This window comes from Grammomys surdaster, unplaced genomic scaffold (assembly GCF_004785775.1).
Source record: "Grammomys surdaster isolate TR1022 unplaced genomic scaffold, NIH_TR_1.0 238, whole genome shotgun sequence".
In the NCBI taxonomy this organism is placed as follows: domain Eukaryota; kingdom Metazoa; phylum Chordata; class Mammalia; order Rodentia; family Muridae; genus Grammomys; species Grammomys surdaster.
The window spans coordinates 4,113,154-4,134,496 of record NW_021604683.1 but is presented as its reverse complement, the minus strand read 5'-3'; the positions used below and the strand labels follow the sequence as shown (position 1 = coordinate 4,134,496).

General features: G+C 39.3%; 1 protein-coding gene across 1 annotated transcript in view; it reads right to left on the bottom strand.

The window, feature by feature from the left end:
- Positions 1 to 21,343, bottom strand: part of Prpf6 (pre-mRNA processing factor 6) — a 55,287-nt gene that overhangs the window by 27,496 nt on the left and 6,448 nt on the right. The window contains exons 2-6 of the mRNA XM_028774094.1: positions 16,057 to 16,225; positions 6,355 to 6,473; positions 1,871 to 1,949; positions 1,119 to 1,295; positions 752 to 907 (exon numbers count right to left, since the gene is read on the bottom strand). Coding sequence (XP_028629927.1) covers positions 752 to 907; positions 1,119 to 1,295; positions 1,871 to 1,949; positions 6,355 to 6,473; positions 16,057 to 16,225 — 700 coding nt within the window. The remainder of the gene's footprint in view (positions 1 to 751; positions 908 to 1,118; positions 1,296 to 1,870; positions 1,950 to 6,354; positions 6,474 to 16,056; positions 16,226 to 21,343) is intronic.

Genomic DNA, 21,343 nt, shown 5'->3' with positions numbered 1-21,343 from the left:
AAAATAAAACAACAAAAATGGCAAGAAGAACATGTGCAAGGGCATTCTGTTTTATATAACCCTGGCTTCTGTATTATTTGTCAATTAAAAAAAAAAAAGAAGAACAAATAAGGTATGGTAAGCTAGCTTCCACACATAAGCACAAACCCACAAACATGTATTATATCTCACACACACACACACAGAGGAGAGAGAGACAGAGAGAGAATATGAAAATATTGAGCTAGAGAGAAGGCTCAGCAGTTAAAAGTACTTTCTGTTTCTCCAGAGGATGAGTTCAGCTCCCACAACCCATGTCAAGAGACTCATAACAGCCTGTTAATTCCAAAACTAGGAGGATCGGATGCTTCTGGTATCCTGTACCCGGCACCTGTACATATATAGAAAACACACAAACACAGACACTCAAGTAAAAATAAACATGGGGACAGGCAGTGGTAGCACATGCCTTTAATCCCAGCACTTGGGAGGGAGAGGCAGGTGGATTTCTGAGTTCGAGGCCAGCCTGGTCTACAGAGTGAGTTCCAGGACAGCCAGGGCTACACAGAGAAACCCTGTCTCAAAAAAACAAACAAACAAACAAAAAATTATTGAGTATTTTGTTTTGTTTTGTTTATGTTGAGGATCAAACCAAGGGCCTTGCACATGTTTAGGTAAGTGATCTAACAACTAAGCAACATCCTCGAAATATATTTTGCTTTCCCCCCATTTCAGAACCATCTATAAGAAAAGATCCATGACAAATTCTCACCTGGCTAAGCCTCATGTCCATCAGGGTATTCCTTGCTTGGCCAATCTTCCTCATGTCCAGCTCCCCTGTACCAGGTGTCATCAATCCTGGTGTCATTCCACCTGGGTATGGAGTGTTCAGGCCTCCTGGGTAGGGTGTGTTCAGACCTCCAAATTGCTAGGAGGAGGATAAAACACTGGCTTGAACTGTCATACTGAAGATCCCCACCTCCTCTAAACACTGCCCACCTAGCCCCCCATGTCCTAATGGGGTATGGCTATGCTGACTCTTGCCGCAGCACAGCTACAAAAGCAATCAACACTCACCCTTCACACCACATCCTTATCCAGACTAAAGAAGCCTCATTTGCCTCTGTTCATATACTCACAGTTTGTCGGGGATCCACAGAAGTATGGTTCTCTCCAGTCTGTAAATGTTTGGCAAAGAAACTATCAGGAACAGGGGTCAGCTTCTCATAACGTGGGTTCCGTTGACGTTTGTTTCTGGCATCGCCAACTTCTGGGATGCTCAGCCATTCTTCTTCTGTGACTTCTGCCAACTTCCTCTGGCAAGACATTTGATCCCAAATGTTAGTCATTGTTAGAATTCACATTGCTCTCCCCAAGCCTCTGACCTATTGTGCCTTAGAAAAGACTGATACAGAAATGGTTTTCCCTAAAAAAAATAACGCATTTCTTTATTATTTATTGTATGTATGTATACGCATATGTGCATATGCACATATAAGGATAAGTGGCAAGAGCTATTACCTGCTGGTTTTCCACTTTATTTAGAGAAATCAATTCATTGGATTGGCATGATTTTACTAAAAGGTAAATTATCAGATCAAAGTCTAATAGGCAGTTTGGAAAGCATATGCCTAAATGGAGAGAAATTTAATAGAGACTGTTTTCCTACCTTTAACAGTAGAAAATGTTTTTGTTTTTTTGCTTTATTTTTTAATATATAATGACAGATGATCAAATATATGAAGTACAAACTTCCCCTAAGCAATTAATCCTCTGAACTAAGTAAAGAGCATCATTAGTAAAGGCTCGATAACAGTATTACACCAGAGCATTCCACCTTCTGCTGCTTAGGTGAAGGCCTGGAAGCCAGTATGGTAGCCCATCTGCTCACCTTAAGGTCTGAAAATTGCTGCTGGATTTTGGGACGTTCCATTCGGTATTTCTCAATCTCTTCTTTCTCCCTTTGCTCTCTAGGAAATAAACCATGTGCTTACATTAGAAATATGACATGTAGGCTTAGGGCACTTGCTGTTCCCATAGAGAACCCAGCTGTTTTTCCTAGGACCCACATGGTAGCTCACAGCTATCCACAGCTCCAGTTCTAAGGAGTCCAATGAATGCCTGTCTTTGACATCTTTGGGCACTAGGAATGCACTTAGTACATGTACATACATGTAGGCAAAAAAGTCATATATATAAATAAATAAATCTCAAAAAATAAAATCCATGAAAAAAAGAAAATGAACTATCTATCGCAAAACAAAGGTTTTTTGGTTATCTATTGCAAAGCAAAGTTGGTTTGTTATATATCTTAATTAAATAACCAAAAACAATTCCACACATTTAACAGTTAACTAGAATGCATTTTAGGTAACTGTAGATATAATCACAAATCTAGTTTTTCAATTATTTACCAAACAAAAACAAGCAGAAACTAAATAAACTGGGGGGCCTTACTTCCAGAGATATTCAAATAGTATGTTTACATCAAAATAAATCTATTATAGTCAGGCATGGTAGCACACACCTGTAATTTGAATACTAGGAGGCAGAGGTAGACAAATCTCTGTAAATTCAAGGCCAGCCTGGTCTTGATACAGCCTGGTCCAGACACATACGTATCTATCTATGTAGGGAGTTCTGGAACAGCCAGGACTATGTAGAGAGACTCTGTCTTTAAAAAGAAAAAGAAATTACAAGTAAAATCTATTTTACTCCCCTAAACTGCACACCCTGTATTCTGTAGTGTCAGTTGTAATGGATCATTTTGTTATGGTCAGAAGAAGTTCATTTCCATTTGCTGAAGAATTCAAGTTGACCATGCATTAACCTGTTTCTGGAATTTGACATACTCCCCACCCTATGACTCACACCTTAAATATACCCAAATAAGATGTTCTGCCTAATAATTTAAAAATGCTTACCCAAGTCCCTACATAACCAAAAGTCCCCTAGAAATCTCCCAACCCTTGAGAATCTCCTAGTCTTGCTGTTTTTTGTACTGTATAAAACCTATATTCCTAGTTCAATGCTATATTCTCAAATCCCACTTAAGGAAGATAGCACTGTATGACAGAAAATAAACCTTGGTTAATCTGATCAAAGAATTTGGGTGATGGGCTTTACTCTCATTAGGTGGAATTAACAGTTGTTTCCTCTTGTTGACTGAATGACTGACCAGAAGTTATGGAACTGCCTGCCTCTGCCTCCCAAATGCTAGGATTTAAGGTGGTATAACCACACCTAACTCAAAGTATGGTTTCTTCTGAGCACATGAAACTTTTCTTTAACCCCATCCCTTGGGAAGCAGAAACAGGAAAATCTCTGAGTTCAAGGCAGACCTAGGCTATATTCCAGGAGGCTTGTACAAGAGTAATATCCTGTTTCAAAAATAAAACCAAACAAAATTTACATAGCAATATAATTATGCTTCACAGTATCACGTGTCCACTTCCTATAAACTTTCCCAAAATTAGGACACAGAATTCAGAAATTGCCATATAAAGCAATGTACTGAGAGAACATGAACACAGCTATTGGTGGTTGGTCTGGTGCTACTATATATTCAAATGCTAAATTTTGGACCCCAAGATCTGATTGCCCCCAGATGAGTGAATTCTCACATCCGCTGGCTTACTCCTCAATTTCAGTGACTGGTTAATAAAAGGCTAGAGCCTATGGTTGGGCAGTAGAGAAAAAAAAGGCAGGACCTAAGAATCATGTGAGGAGTCTCAAGAGAGATCACGGGGAGAAGACAGGAGACAGAGAGAGGAGGAGGCCACTATGAGGCCAGATGAATCCTGAGCACGTAGCCAGCAGAAGTGGACCCTGAGGATAGGTTGACAGAGCAGAAATAACCCAGCGAGACTTAAATGTCAAGTTAACACAGGGTCTATGGATTGAATGTAACTTAGAATAGCTCTGGGCCTGCTCAATGTTGGCTTACAGCTTGTCAAATAAAATACAATGTTTTTGTGTCATGTATAACAGGCAGCTAAACACAACAGATTTGACACATTAGAGTTCAGTGTAAGATGTTACCTTAAAGCCCCCCAGAACAAATACAAGAGCCTTGCATCTCAAATAGAACACCCAAGTCCCAAACAGCCCAACATAGCACCAAGTGACCACTACAGTGACCACCTCAGCTTGCTCAGATGCACTATAGTCTGCTTCACCCACTAGCCTCGTTTGACACACCCCATTTCACAGTGGAGACATGTGGCATGAACTTCCAAACCACCAACTCCAACTGAAACACTCTAGGTTTTCATTTTCACTTGCCACCTTGACTCTATTATTTTTCTCTACTTTCTCCTTTCTTCTTCCTTCTCTCTGTCCTGAGACCATTCTCTTTTTCTCTTCCCCCTCCCCATGGTGATTTATTTTCCTGACCTCCTTCTTTGGGATCAGTGATCTTGCCTGCAGTTTCCCAATAAACATGCATGCATGCATATGTATATGTATGTGTGTATATGTGTGTGTGTGTGTGTGTGTGTGTGTATATATATATTTAAAATCTGGCTTGAACTGGCTCACTTCACCAGTGGATAAATAACTTACCACCAAGCATGCATATGATACACATAGATATATATGATAGACATACATTCAAAACATTCATATACATAAAAATGATATAAGCTTTAGAAAGATTCTTAAAAGTTTAAAATAATTAAAAAAAAATAAAATAAAAGGCCGGGCAGTGGTGGCACACACCTTTAATCCCAGCACTTGGGAGGCAGAGGCAGGCGGATTTCTGAGTTTGAGGCCAGCCTGGTCTACAGGGTGAGTTCCAGGACAGCCAGGGCTATACAAAGAAACCCTGTCTCGAAAAACCAAAAAAAAAAGAAAGAAAGAAAGAAAGAAAGAAAGAAAGAAAGAAAGAAAGAAAGAAAGAAGGAAAGAAAGAAAGAAAGAAAGAAAGAAAGAAAGAAAGAAAGAAAGAAAGAAAAGAGAAAAGAAAAAGGGAAAGGGGAAGAAAAAAAGCCAGGTAGTGGTGACACATGCCTTTAATCCCAATACTTGGGAGGCATGTTTAAGGTCAGCATGGTCTACAGAGCAGGTTATAAGAAGCCAAGACTGCACAAAGAAGCCCTGTCTTGAAAAGCCAGAAAAAGAAAAAGAAAAAAAACAAAAAAAAGCTGAGGATATATAGCTGAGGTGTAAAGAATTTGACTACCATGCATGATGTCTTATGTTCAATTCCCTAGTACCACAAAATAAAACAAGTCAAAGAAAGAAAAAAAAAAAAGAGTATACAGTTAATTCACTGGTAAAGTATCTGCATAACACACACAAGATCTCAAAACCACCCAAAAGCTGGGAATTGAGGCACACACCTTTATTCCAGGCACCTGGGAGGCAGGGGCAGGTGTATCTCTGAGTTCAAGATCAGCATGGTTTACACAGTGAGTTCCAGGACAACCAGAATTACATACTGAGACCCCGTCTGGGGATGAGGACATAGTTCCCAGGTTTCAACCTCTGCATAATTCCTCAAAAAAGGTAACACTGCTGGACATGGTGGTGTACATACTAAAGAGGCAGAGGAAGACAGTTTCAGGCCAGCCAAGCTACACAGTGAGACTCTGTCTCAAAAGCAAGAAGGAAATTAAAAAAAAATAAAAAAAATAAAAAATAAAAGGTATAGGCACAATGTTATTGTGTTCTTCGTAAAGATTATCCTTGTATTATTCAAATGCTGATTTATGTGCCCCCACATGTGGTTGCAATCCTTATTCTGAGAATCTCCTGTCTCAAAGTTGTGTAAATACTGCTCCCCAATTATTACCTGTTTGGTAAATACAGAAATGACTCAGCCAATGTCTCAGCAGGGGAGAGAATGGGGGTGGACTTCCAGCCAGGAGAAGGGGAGGAAGAGAGAGCAAGCAGGGATTCTGCCAGGGGAGTAACAGCTGGAGCAGAGAAAAACCACAAAATGCAAGTATCTCAGGGATTTTAGCTGGGAGGTAGCCAGATTAGTTTACAGGATTAAAAAAGATTAAGACTGCTCAGTGGTTTTGCCTAAAGTTTTAAATAAATAAAATAGTCCAGTCTAAATTATTTGAGAGCTACCTAAGTTAGGAGAAAATTGCAATATTTATAAAGTTGCACTAACTAAAAAGTAATCCTGATCACAGTCAAAGTAATACCCCAAACTCTGCAGCTCTTGTGGCAGCTTCTAAGCTTTGAGGCTGCTTTGCAAACACCCAGCGCTTATACAGGTACAGCTGTTACAAACTAAGGTCCAAGTAGCCTCTAAAGTCAACATACAGACTATTATTGGAACTTTCCTCCCAGTCCAAAATAAAACAGAACAACAAAAAATTATTTTGTCTGAAAGTTGGATAAATACAGTATGAAATAGCATACCTTCTCTCTTTTCTTCTTTCATCCATCCTTTTATCCAGAGCTGCATAAATAGCATCTGCTTCCTCATCGTCTTTTTCATAGGGCCCACTTGAGAAGAGGCTCCCAGCGTAGCCATTAAACTAAGAACCAAACAACACATTTAAAGGATCAGCTTTCCAACCAATACAGGAAGCACATAAAACACTCATATACGTAAAATAACTAAATCTTTAAAAAAAAAAAAAAAAGACACAAGGGCTATTCCAGTTGAAGGAAACTAGACATACTAGTTCATTTCTGTTGCTATGATAAAATATCCTGCTAAAAAAAAAAAGAAAGAAAAAACAACTTAGGGAAGAAAGGGCTTATATGACTTATTTGACTTATAAATCCAGGAAAATCATGGAGAGACAGGCTTGAGAGAGTTGATCACAGCACATCCATATTCAAAGGCAGAAAATAAACATAACCTTGCTTGCTTCTGCTCAGCTAGCTTTCTTCACCCTTATACAATTCAGGGCCCATGAAATATTGCTTCCTACAATCATGGTGGGTTTTCCTACCTCAATCAATAATCAAGACAAACTCCAATAGGCAGGCCCACAGGACAGGCTGATCCTGATAATTTCTTTATTGAGACTTTCTTCTCAGGTGACTCTAGATTATGTCAAACTGATAGTTAAAGTAAATCTGTAGCTTAGTTAATAACACAGTATCAATATTAATTCTAGGTTTCCATAATTTATTAAAATTTGTAAAATGAGGCAAAGCTTGAAAGAGCATATAAGAACTTTCTTTTCTGAGACAGGTTTCTTTTTTTTGTTTTTTTTTGGATTTTTTTTGAGACAGGGTTTCTCTGTACAGTCCTGGCTGTCCTGGAACTCACTCTGTAGACCAGGCTGGCCTTGAACTCAGAAATCCGCCTGCCTCTGCCTCCCAAGTGCTGGGATTAAAGGTGTGCGCCACCACCGCCCGGCTTAAGTTTTATCTTTTTTTTTTCTTTCTTTCTTTCTTTTTTTTTTTTTTTTTTTTTCCTGAGATAGGTTTCACTATGTAGCTCTGGCTGGCCTGGAACTTACTTGCTATGTAGAATATGCTGGCCTTGAACTCACAGAGGTCTACCTGCTTCTGCTTCCTGAGTGCTGGGATTAAAGGCACAGGCCACCATGCCCAATAATTTATTTACTTTTAGTATTTTATATATTCTGAGACATGGCCTCACTATGCATGCCTGACTGGCCTAGAACACTCTGTGTAGACCAAGCTAGCCTCAAATTCACAGATCCACCTGCCTCTGGCTCCTGACTACTGAAACTAAAGGCATGAACCATCAAAACTGCCTTATTTTTATTGAGGTGTGTGTATGCGCGTGCACCTGCATATTTGTAGGAATACATGTACCTGCAAATGTGAAGATGACCAGAAACACTGGATTCCCCTGGAAATGGAGTTAGAAGGAATGTGAGCAGTTTTATGTTGGTGCTGGGAACTGAACCAAAGTCCTCTGGAAGAACAGCTAGTTTTTTCTTTTTCTTTTTTTTTTTTTGGTTTTTCGAGACAGGGTTTCTCTGTGTAGCCCGGGCTGTTCTGGAACTCACTCTGTAGACCAGGCTAGCCTCGAACTCAGAAATCCACCTCCCTCTGCCTCCCAAGTGCTGGGATTAAAGGCGTGCGCCACCACTGCCTGGCTCAGCTAGTACTCTTAACCAATGAACCATTTCTCTGGCCTTTACTAATTTTTTAAGGATATTATTTTCCCAAGTTCCTGAAAATTAAAAGTCTCTTGAAAGATGTCAGTTCCACATACCAAGCAACAAAGAATTTCAACAATAAAGTTAAAGCAGAATTAGCACCATCCCTAAAGAACATCTAGCAAAAACACCAACGAGTGGTATCCTGAACCCACAAGTGCATCTCCTTACAAATGAGACAAAAGCAGTGCACAGTTCTTTACTGCTCTTTCACAGACTGCTAAAGATGGAAAATGAATCTGAGCCACCTTCTTGTGGGAGCTGGTCAGAGCTTCCTGTGGCTGGTGAGAGCCACCACAGAAGCCTGACAAAAATCACTTCATCAAGAACTTTATCTCTTAATTCAGAACACAACTGTGCCAGTACTGCATTCTGTAAGTATTCTTTTTATTTCTTATATTGTTATTTAATTTGCATGCCTACACACATCTCATAATGGTTTTGTTTTTGTTTATACACTGTCCAGTTAGATTTCCCATGAGACCACAGGAAAATAATAAACATTGTTAGAATTACAGTTAAGAGAAGAAGAGAAAACAGTACAAAATCAACAAAATGACAAGAATCAATACATACCATTCTATAAGAACTAAATATTAATGGCCTCAATTTCCTAATCAGCACTCACATCAGGCAGCTTACAACTGCCTCTTACTCCAAGGGGCTTCAATAAGTTTCTGACCTCTACAGGTACTTGCATGTATGCCCACACACAATTTCAACAAAATCATGGCTGGAGAGATGGCTCAGAGGTTAAGAGAATATAGTAGTATACTTGTAGAGGACCTGAGTTGATTCTGTGCATCCAAATCAGGCAGTTCACAACTGCCTATACCTCCAGTTCCAAGGAATCTAACGCACACCCACACACTGACACACATACACAGAATTTAAGATAATAAATAAAATATATATTTCTTAAATAGATTCATAGACAGAAGCTCCATAGTTATCTTGATAGACGTAGAAAAGGCTTTTTGAGAAAATCTAACATCCCTCTTTGTGTTAAAAGCTGATAAAAGTCAGACTAGAAGAACTGTATCTCAAAACAACAAAAGCTATATACAACAGACCTGTAATCATCATATTAAACCAGGGAAAACTCAAAGCATTTCCAATGAAATCGGGAACAAAATTCTCATATTCTATATGTTACAGGAAGTCTTGACTCCAGCAATAAGTAAATAAATAAAGGGAATACAAATAGGAAAGGAAGAAGTCAGACTATCTCCATTCGCAGATGATGTGCATGAGATGATGTACATAAGAACCCTAAGGAATCCATCAGAAAACTCTCAGAACTAGACAGGACAAAAATTAACATACAAAAATCAGTTGCCTTCCTACATAACAATGAAGAATAGAAAGACAATCCATTCACAAGAAGCTACACATTCGTACATACACTCACGCACAAATAATCTAACCAAGGATGAGAAAGCTCTCTATAACTATATAAAACTTTAAAACAAAAAAGAAAGAAACTGAGGAAAGAAGATGAAAAGATTTCCAAAGAGTCTTGTAAAAAAAAATGGCTATCTTATCAAAAAGCAATCTAAGCATTCAATGCAACCCTCATCAAAATTCCAGTAATACAGCTGAAGAGATGGCTCAGCAGTTAGTAGCACTTACTGCTCTTCCAAAGGATCCAAGTTTAATTCTAAGCACCTACATCAGTTGTTCACACCCACCTGTAATTCCAGATCTAGGGGATCTGACACCCTCTTCTGGCTTTGGTGGGCATTCACATGTGTGCACATGCACACAAATAAAAATAAATAATTTTTCAAAATTTCATTAACATTTTTCACAGAAATATAAAAAATAATCTTAAAACTCCTATAGAGGAGCTGAACTGGACTCAACAGTTAAAGAGCACTGGGTGCTCTTGCAGAGGAGGACCTGAGTTCTGTTCTTAGTACCCATGTTCAGCAGTTCACAACTGCCTGTAACTCCAGCCACAGAGGATCAGACACCCTCTTCTGGCCTCTTGGGCACATATACACAAACTGTAAACAAATATGCATAGACAGACACACACACATACACACACACACAGATAAAAACAACTCTTTTTTTTTTTTTCTTTTTAGTTTTTTGAGACAGGGTTTCTCTGTGTAATCCTGGCTATCCTGGAACTCACCCTGTAGACCAGGCTGGTCTTGAACTCAGAGATCCAACTAACTACTTCTGCCTCTCAAGTGCTGGGATTAAAGCTTACACCACTACCACCCTGTTGGGGATCTGATTTAATGGATGCCCAAATTACATGAGAATTCGCACATCTCCAAGTCTCTGCTCCCAATTGGTTTTGATTGGGAAATAAAAGTTGCCAGCCGCCAATGGCTGGACAGGGAGACAGAGGAGGGACTTTTAGGATTCCCAGAAAAGGAATGCAAGAGAGGGAAGAAGGGGAGCCCACCATGAGAGAGGTGTAAGATGGACCAGACCATGCCGTGAAGGGGCATGATGGTAAGACGACCAAACTGTAGGTGCAAGAGGAAAGTGGCCCCATGGGAGGGCTGCCCAGAAGGAACTAGGACAGTAGAGATAAAATATAGCTTTAGAAAGAATTAACTCAGGAATATCTGAAGGGAGTGTGTTAGCCTCTGGAAGGTTTGGAAGTGCCCAGTCATTAAGCTAGTTAAGGCATATTAAAAATAAGCAGGCATGTGCATGTCTTTCATTTGTGAATACCAAACACCTGCCTGGGAGTTTAGAGCAGATTAATTATTTACCACCTCAGCACCAAGAAAAAATAAGATTATCCGTACCTCATATAAATATACATATATATATACCCACACACACATACATACATATGTACACACACACATATACATACATACACATACACATACACACACACACACACACACACACAAAGAGCGAGTCCAGATAATCAATAATCCTGAATGAAAAGAATAATGCTGGAAGTATCACCATACCGGATTCCAAATACTACTACAAAGCTATAGTAATAAAAACAGCATTGTACTGGCACATAGACACCTAAATCAATAGGATAGAAGACCCAGATACAAGGGGACACAACTATAGATACCTGATTTTTTACAAAGATGTCAAAAACACATACTGTGCCAAGGACATCTTGAGCAAATATTATTAGTAAAACTATATTCCTCCATATAGAAGAAGAAAACTAAATCCTTCTTCTTCAGCCTGCACAGAAGCCAACTCTAAATGAGTCAAGAACCTTAAAATATGATCTGAAATTCTCATGTTGCTAAGGAAAAAAGTATACTTTAGAGTATAGGCATAAGTAAGGATTTTCTGAATAGGATTCCACTTGCTCAAAAATTAAGGCCAATAATTAACAAATGGGATTTCATGAAATTAAAAATTCTAGCACTTAGGAGGCAGAGTTTGTGGCGAGCATGGTCTACAGAGCGAGTTCCAAGACAGCCAAGATTACAGAGAAACCTCGTCTTGAAAAACCAAAACCTGCCGGGCGGTGGTGGCGAATGCCTTTAATCCCAGCACTTGGGAGGCAGAGACAGGCAGATTTCTGAGTTCGAGGTCAGCCTGATCTACAGAGTGAGTTCCAGGACAGCCAGGGCTGCACAGAGAAACCCTGTCTCGAAAAACCAAAAAGAAAAAAGAAAAGCCAAAACCCAAAACAAACAAACAAACAAAACCCTCTGGAGAGGGAGAAAATATAGAGAACTTGAGAAACTAAACATCAAGAAAACAAACAACCCGTGGGGCTGGAGAGATGGTTAAGAGCACGGACTGCTCTTCCAGAGGTCCGGAGTTCAATTTCCAGCATAACCATCTATAGTGAGATCTGGTGCCCTCTTCTGGCTTACAGGCATACATACAAACAGAACACTGTATGAATAATAAATAAATCTAAAAAACAAAACAAAAAACAACAACAACAACAACAAAAAGTAAAAGAAGAAAAGTACAACCCAATTCTCAAAAGAATACATATATATACATGGCTAATAAATTCAAAGCTGGGTGTAGGGATGCACACCTGCAATCCTATCACCTCAGGAGGCTGAGGCAGGAATGGTGCTGTTGAGTTCAGAACCAGCCTCCTGCGTTTCAGGTTACCCTGTGTGAGTGTGGCCATTGTGAGGCTGAGATCCTACCTACTATTAAAAAAAAATTAGTATTCAAAATCATTAACCACCAGAGAATGCAAATTAAAAATACTTTAAAAATTCATCTTACCCAGTCAGAATAGCTACTGTCATGGTTAGATTGTCAATTTGACACAAACTTCAGACTTGTCACCAGAGAGTGGTCTATGAGGCATCTTTTTCTGTTTCTTTCTTTTTTGAGACAGTCCCACTTATATAGCCTTGGTTTGTAGATCAAATGACCTTGAACTCAAAGATCTTCCACCCAAGTGCTGGAATTAAAGGTGTGAACTATCACACCCAGATGAGGCATTTTCTTAATTGCTAGATAATATAGGAGAGCCCAGCCAACTGCTACATGAGCAAGCCAGTAAGTACCTTCCTACATGGTTCCTGCCCTGATTTCTTTCAATAATGGATTGTTACCTGGAAGTGTAAGCCAAATAAAACCTTTCCTCCTGATGTTGTTTTTGGTCATGGCTGTTTATCACAGCAACAAAAAGCAAACTAGGTAAGAAATGGGTACCAGAAGAGCAGGAGATTATTGATATAACAAACTTAATCATGTTGTCTAGGCAAAGCCATTAAATGCTCAGAGCTTAATGAGCTGTTCTGTGGAAATTTTGAACAGTGCTTCAAGAAATGCAAATGTTGGAAGCCTGGCTTTTGAAATTTTGAGTGAAACAAAGGATATAAGGAACAAATATCTATAAAGGATAGTCATGTTACATTACGTATGGATCCACGGAAGTCAAATCTGTACTTCACTGGGACAATGTAATGCTGATCACCAAGGCCTAATGAAAACCAGCTGAGACCAGCATCAAGGTAAAATCTTCTGCGAAGCATTTCTTCAGGGTCAGCCTACAGAAGCTGCCCCAGAGGGAGCTAAGGCTGCATCTCAAGCTGGCAGCCAAACTTAGTAATGTGTATGATGGTACTGGATTTGGTGGCATGAAAGCAGCAGAATTGAAGAAGTCATGAGAAGAAACTCAGGCTTTGCACCATGTGATAGAGTTAGACTATTGTGGAAGTGTATCCTCAGTTGTTGTAGAGACCCCTAGATATTGAAGATGCCAGGTGAGATGACCACCAAGGATATGGTAGATGTGAAGTAGAGTCATCTTGAGCCAACCAGATAAACTATGTGTGCCACATATGGCAAAACTGGAGAAGTGCAATTGCCCAAGTTTTTTGAAGCCCAGAGGATCATGTGTGATTCCATATGCTGGATATTGAGCGACAGAACATGGTATACATTACTGGGTTTTTGTTTTACTTTAATCTCATTGTAACTATGCCCTGGCTCTTCCTTTGTAATAGGGTAAAGGTTTCTCCATCTTGTCTCAGCTGAAGCCATCTTTGGTTTCTACTCCCTGCCCTGAAAAGTCCCATGGGCAAACACCCAACCCTGTTCTAGAAACTCAGGGTTGAAATGCCCCAGCTAACTGCATATTCTTGGCTCTTGTTAAATTGTTTGCTTGTCTGCTTGCTTGCTTGCTTCCCTCTGCAACTGCCAACCAGGATGTAGTTTTTTCTGTACTCTTCATCTTTAAAAACTCCCTGTAATGTGCATTTGGGGTTGCTCTGTTGATTTTCTCCAGGCAATCACTGGCCAGTTTAACACAGACTCTCAATTCAAACTCTGCTCTCTAGGTTATCCCATAACACTTTGGGGATTAAAAACAAATACATAACTTGTTTTCCATTTTACAAAGCTCAGAGACATTGAACTTTTTTTTTTTATTGTTTTATTTATTTATTATATGTAAGTACACTGTAGCTGTCTTCAGATACCCATATGAGGGCATCAGATCTCATTGCAGATGGTTGTGAGCCACCATGTGGTTGCTGGGATTTGAACTCATGACCTCTAGGAGAGCAGTCAGTGCTCTTAACCACTGAGCCATCTCACCAGCCCGACATTGAACTTTTAAAGTGTTAGCAAATTTAAAGATTGTGGGACTTTAAAGTTGTATTTTAATGTGTAAAGTATTTAAATATGATATGCAAATGGAACACAGGGAATACCAGGAGTTAAAAATTTAACTGGGAATGTGGGTGAGGAATTGGGAGGGGTGGGTTAAACAAAACTAAAGATATATGAAAAAAACACTACTTTGAAGCTAATTAAAGACCATAATTTGTTTTTAAAGGAGTTTGAACATAGGTACTCTGCAGGGATAGATGTGGTGGTTTAAATAAAAATGGCCCCCACAGGTCCACAAAGAGTGGCACTATTAGGAGGTGTGGCCTTGTTGGAAGAAATATATCACTGTCTCTTCCTGCTGCCTGTGGATCTAGCCAGATATAGACCTCTCCAGTACCATGTTAGTCTGCATGCCATCATGCTTCTAGCCATCATGATAACAAACTAAACCTGAAACTGTAAGCCAGCCCCAATTAAATGTTAAATGTTTTCCTTTATGAGAGTTGTGGTCACAGTGTATCTTCACAGCAATAGAAACCCTAACTAAGAGACATGGGTTATTAACTGAAAATCTCAGTACCAGATGTGGTAGGAGAATTTTAGTACAGTCATTATATCTGGTATGAATTCTGGAGTGATGGCACCTAGGCTTTGAAGTAGCCTTTTGTAAATAGTGATTGTTATCTGAGGCTTAAGGAGGATTCACAAAGTTTTATATAACGTAGTCTTAGGACATACCTGGCAAACCAGGAAGTCTCCTATGGATGAAGGTTCCTTCAGACAACTAGATCAGATAAGAGGTTTGGGTATTTGGAAACTGACTTGTTAAAGGTATCTTTTCTGTAACAATAAAGAGGCTCTGCAAATGGATTTCAGAGTTCAGTCCTTTTGAGGCTGATCCCCTGCTGCTGAGAAGCCTAAATTTAGCCTGCAATGTCTCTTTCTAGGATAGATAGTTCCAGAACACAGGATACCTCCCAATGAATTACTGGTCAAGGAAGCCCCAAAGGCTCCCTTTAAAACAACACAAACTGTTGCCATTGTTCTTGGTTGCCCTCCATAGCAAGATGGTAAGACCCTATTGCTGAAGATATAGCACACTTTGGTTGCTGGACATAGAAAATTCCAGAAAAATTGGAATTGATCTGAAACTTTTTTGCTGCTGGCTGGCTTTTGTAGGGCTGAAAGGTGTCATGCAGGCTACTTAGGAAGAAATGTCATTAATGACATTATATAGAACAGTATCGTCAATGCTACAATACAGGTCTTCCAAGGAAAATGCACCCATGGTGCAATAGAGGCATAAAATGTAGGGGGTTAATCAAATGCTTGAGGCCTGCTCCACTGGAATAAATCCATGCATGTGTCTATAAACATACACAAAAGCCTATGGCTTGGGAGATCACAGGCTGTAGGGAGAAACCTACTTCTATTGCTTTGCTAAATGGAAAAAATCAAATTGCTTTCTAGTTACCTTCACAAGACAAAGCTAACAACATCAGCCAATATTCCAACAGGTTGCACTAATTGGACTCAGTAGGTACCAAAAAGGAAAAGATCATGAAGACAAGAAAGAGATCTGTTGGGAAGAACTAGGGTTGGGGTGGATCAGAAGTAGATATGATCAAAATACATTGTATACACATGTGAAGTTGTCAAATAATAAATGAAACATATTCTAAAAACACTTCAGCTTTTTAAAGATTAGAGAGATAGCTCAGCAGTTAAGAATACATTACTAATCTTTCAGAGGACTCTAGTTCAGTTCCCAGCACCCACATTGGGAGATTCACAAACACAAACCCCATCCCCTGGGGAGATCCAATGGCTCTGTCCATCTCAGGCCATGCATTCATGTACACACATACCCATACACATAACTTAAAAATAATAAAAATAAATCATTAAAAACTATTTTTTAAAAAATCACCTCATCGTAGTTGGTATCATTCAGATCTTCATCATCATCATCAGCGGCCTGATTTTTCTTCATCTGGTCCCCCACAGTTCTCTTCCCTGGTGGGGCATGGCGATCGTCCACAGGATCGTTTGCATCCCGAGCAGGCCCAATGTCTGATCGGGTAGTGAAGCCAGTGGCACTAGAGGAAGCCCAGAGACATCAGTATTTAAGTGACCCTGACGCTATGCTCTCTTTCAATCATCATTCAGTATCATCACTTCTCACACTTCGGGACCCTCCAGAGATTCTAGTACCAATGAATTGAATGCTTACACATTCCTGGTCTTCTTTGTTTGCTAAACTTTTAACCTATAGTGAGTAGATCAGAGACAGTTTCTCTTCATCCCAAGGTGTCTCCATTTCTCCTCCACATCACCATACAGACCTTCAGAAGTCTGAGTCTCTCTAGTTCTCACCTCACATTTCCAACTATCTGTTGAAGATGAACTTTCCACTTTCACCCAGGCCCAAACTGAGTTTCCTCCTTTATGCACTCAGCAGCTGTTCAATGATCAGCCATTAAAAGACACTCCATATCAAGCACTATCGTATTGTCTGACTCCCATCTGAGTTCTCTCCACCCCGTCTGCCCCAACTACTACTGACAAATCACGCTGGCATGGCTAGAAATCCATTCCTACCTTCAACCTACTCCTACTTCAACTCTCAATCTGCCAGGTGACTCTTTTCAAAATGTAGCTCAGAAAACTATGGGAACTGCTGCAGGATATTTAATCAAACTGAGAACCCCAAAACTGTGTTATTTACACTTTTAGTTGTGGTATGGCTCAGCCTCAGCACACACCTTTACTCCAAGAGCTTTCTGCTTGAATCTTGTTAATAGGATTAAATAAAATCATTCACAGGTCAAGAGAGATAAAGATTACACTTGAACAAGAGAGGCCTCCTGAATAAGAAAAGGCAATAGTTCATCAGATAGCTTGGTCATTCAGTCCAAACTAACTTACAGAGACTAACAAATGCCTTTCATTTGATCAGGCATGAAAAAATTAAAATAAAAAAAATTTTCAAATGATAATCTACCCAAGGCACACCTGTCTTACTGGCATGAAATGAAAAATGGGTTTTCTTAAACCATGTGCCTTAATTTCATGTTAGAACATTAGACTGTATATTGTCACATGGCCCACACCATCTTGGACATCAGCTTTTGAATTTTCTTCTTAAATAAGAATATTTTTGTTGTTTGGTATTAAAAACACAGTTAAGAGATATAAAGCATTTTAAGTAAATTCAGACTGTGACTATAGTTCAAACTTGTTTTCTAAATTTCTAAGAGCTGAAGTGATTTGGAGCTAGGATAAAATATTTGAGCAGCGCAGTATCCCATGCCTTAAATCCCAGCAGATCTCTATAAAGTAACTGTTTCCAAAATTCAAGAGTTAGGGTGAACAAGATAGTGGTAGAACATGCCTTTAATCCCATCACCCAGGGATAGAACTAGAGATACAGCTCCTAACTGGTATGTTTGAACACAAGAGAAATCACATACTATATTTTCAGATTATCATTATAAAAACCCTCTATACGGTTACTAGAAAGGCAGCTGCTACCAGGCAGTGGTGGTACATGCCTTTAATCCCAGCACTTGGGATGCAAAGGCAGGTGGATTTCTGAGTTCAAGGCCAGCCTGGTCTACAGAGTGAGTTCCAGGACAGCCAGGGCTACACAGAGAAACCCTGTCTAGAAAAACCAAAAAAAAAAAAAAAAAAAATAGAAAGAAAGAAAGGCAGCTGCTTCCAATGGAGACAAGAACAAAGAGCAGCTTTTGTGACTGCCAGTAAGCTCATTTCCATGTATGCAACCCTGACCAATACTGAACTAGATAATACCCTAACTATGGAGATCATATTTATTGGTGAATTGTTAACTGAGACTCTTCATAAAGCAAAAAGGAGCCACCAACATTTGCCTGCCAGCTTTCATTGCTAACGCTCTCCATACACAGAGAATAAATATTCTCTTTGAGAAACAAATCTAAGCCAGGCAGTGGTGGCACATGCCTTTAATCCCAGCACTTGGGAGGCAAAGGCAGGTGGATTTCTAAGTTCAAGGCCAGCCTGGTCTACAGAGTGAGTTCCAGGACAGCCAGGACTAAACAGAGAAACCCTGTCTCGAAAAAACCGAAGGGAAAAAAAAAAGAGAGAGAGAGAAAGAAACAAATCTAAAAATTTTTTTTTTAAAAAAACCCAACTCATTCTTCAAAAAAGAAAGAAAGAAAGCAAGCTTTATGTTGGACCCATCAAATCAAAAGTCAATATGAACTGTTATGTCTAAAATATCTTGAGTCAGAGCTAACCCCTAGGCAGCACTGGGCATCTGGGTATGAAATCATTGTAGGATTTGTGGGTTTTTTTCCTTTATACACTGACAGAAAAAGATATCCGTTGTCATAGTGCAGACTGGTCATGGGAGGAAGGGATGAATGGAAAGGACAAAACATAGCAAAGATATCAAATTTTATGTAGCTCACACAGACAAGACTGATAAAATGTCTGAAATAATCAAATATAGTGGACAAAATGACATAATGCCTAGTTAAAACTAGAATATTAAAATTTGCAAGGGAACAACAAATTCAGAAAAAAAAAATCAGCAAGACTGACAAATTATACATTTGAAAAACTTGAAAATTTATCCCTAATATTAAAAAGGAATGAGGAATGGAGAACCAAATTAAACTAGGATAACCCTATTGGAATAACTATTATAAGGAATCCATAGCCAGGCAATGGTTCATACCTTTAATCCCAGCACTTGGCTGGCAGAGGCAGCCACATAAGAATTACAATGATTTAAATGTAAAAGCTACTTGCAAAAGACAGGCTAAAATTCAAAGTGATTGTCTTTTGTGATCTAAAAATAAATATGCTTAAACCTTACACACACACACATATACACACACAAAATATCTATTATCTTTAATTTCAATTTTTCAAATAATTTCTTTAACTTCAGTTAAAAACTCATACTTTTTCTGTTGCCAAAATACATTTGCCCTAAGAAAGACATAACCAGCCAAAAAAGGAACCCCCAGAGTTAGGGTTGGTGCAGGATTTATATCTTTTCAGGAGAATAAAAGCATCCAACTAAAGAAACCGGGGATGACCAGACAAGTGAAACACCTGAAGTAAAAGGATGGATCATCAAGAGAAAATGTTCCAAGAAAAACAGTAATAAATTGGCCAAGTGATATTGCCTACCTCTAACTGACCAGCCTAAAATCCTGGCTGGGAGCCTCAGACTAACGCTGACATCCATGCCACTATCTTGACCCAGCCACTGGCCCTTCCTGCCAGATAACAATCACCCAATGCTGATCAGGGACTGGACAGCTGGGGCAGGCTCTCCCTTCTTTTCTTCCTGCCATGCATGCAGCTGACCAACCCATGGCTGCCGCCCTCTAAAGACAAGTAGCTGTAGAGAGAATCACTTATAAACATCACCTGTCAATAAAAAAGCTATGGACAATAAGCTGAGGCAGAAAACAGGAGATGGCACAACCAGCACAGAGAGAATTCTGGGAAATAATGAGAGGTGCAGGAGGTTCACCCCAGAAAGCTGAGGAGACAGACATAAACCAGCACATAGCTGAACTCAAGTAAGAATAAACATAACAAATTAAGAGCTAGTTGGAGAACAAGCTGAAGCTTATTTATTAATAAATAATTAGTCTCACAGATGTTATTTCTGAGAATTAAGTGGTCAGGAAGAAAAACTCGTTTTACAGATGGTGCTCAACATGGAAGGCATGTAATCCAAACCTTTTAATTTCATATTCTGCTATTAGACAGAGTCGTTGTTACAGGGAACCTTATGAGAATGGTGGAAAACCTAAGGTTTCAGATGGTGTCCACCACAGGGCACAGAACTCAAGCTTAGTAAAGTCCTGGGTGAGAGGCAATGCACTGAACATAAGACAAGAACTTATATGGATCCAAGCTTAAAAATTTATTTATTTCATTTATATGAGTACACTGTGGCTGTCTTCAGACACACCAGAAGAGAACATTGGATCCCATTACAGGTGGTTGTGAGCCACCATGTGGTTTCTGGGAATTGAACTCAGGACCTCTGGAAGAGCAGCCAGTGCTCTTAACCACTGAGCCATCTCTCCAGCCCATGGATCCAAACTTAAAAAGAGCAAAGGCGCTTCCAGGTTTCAGAGCAGTTCCAAGTTCTGGTCTTTTAAATGGTTGCTTAGCAACTGCAGTTTCTCAGGAGCCCAGATGCAGCTGCTGCAAAGGTTTGGTGAAGCAGGGGTTGGAGAGATGGATCAGTGGTTAAAAGCGGTGACTCTCTGAAGAAGCCCCTGCCAAGTAGAAAAGCCAGATCTTTTTCCCCACAAACACTTCCCAAAGCAGTTTCCTAGTCAGGCTGGAGGCTAAGAGAGATGGAGGGAGGCCCAAGCTGAAGGAGCTAGTCCCGGCCAGACATGGCCTGGAACAACTTCCCAAGGCAGGATCCAAGAGACAAAATTCTTGATTACACGTGAAAGGCAAAAACACTTCTCCCACATCTCTCCTGGTGAACAAAGAGACAGAGGCAGTGCGAATGACAGTAGGTTAAGCAGAAGCAAAACACAGACTAAGAGAAACAAGAGGAAACCCAAAACAATATAACTTCTGACCAAGAAGTTATAAAAAAAATGGTCAAAGTTATGTTTTAAGGATTAAAAAAGGAAGACTAGATTTGAAAAAAATTGTAGACAAGTAAAATAAATTTAAAATTAATAAAATTAATTTTTTTATTGCTAATCCACGTTTTTTATAGCTTCTTAGAGACAGCCTTAGAGATACAAGAAAAGATGAAAAGTGGATACAGGGTTAGAAGAAAAATTAGAAAAATGTATAAACAAAATTGAGAAAGATACTAAGATAGAAAAAGAAGAACTAACGGTCAAGCACCACCATATAATAAAAATCAGAACAGTCAGGCAAAGGTTATTAGAAAACAAACCTCAGTTTATCCTATTAGTGTACAACAAATGCCAGGAAGAATTTAGATAGCATCCCATTGAAAAGATTTTAAAAATTATAAGGATGCAACTATAGTAGGAAAAATAATCTCCAAAGGTTTGAAGAAAAGACAAACTGTCAAATATTTTAATTGTGGCAAGCATGGTCATTTAAAAAGGGATTATATAAAGGCAAGGCGTTCCTAGAAAGTGTTTTTTCTACAGATAATTTAAAAAGCAGGCCCCAGCCTTCTGGACTATGCAGAAGATGTGGCAAAG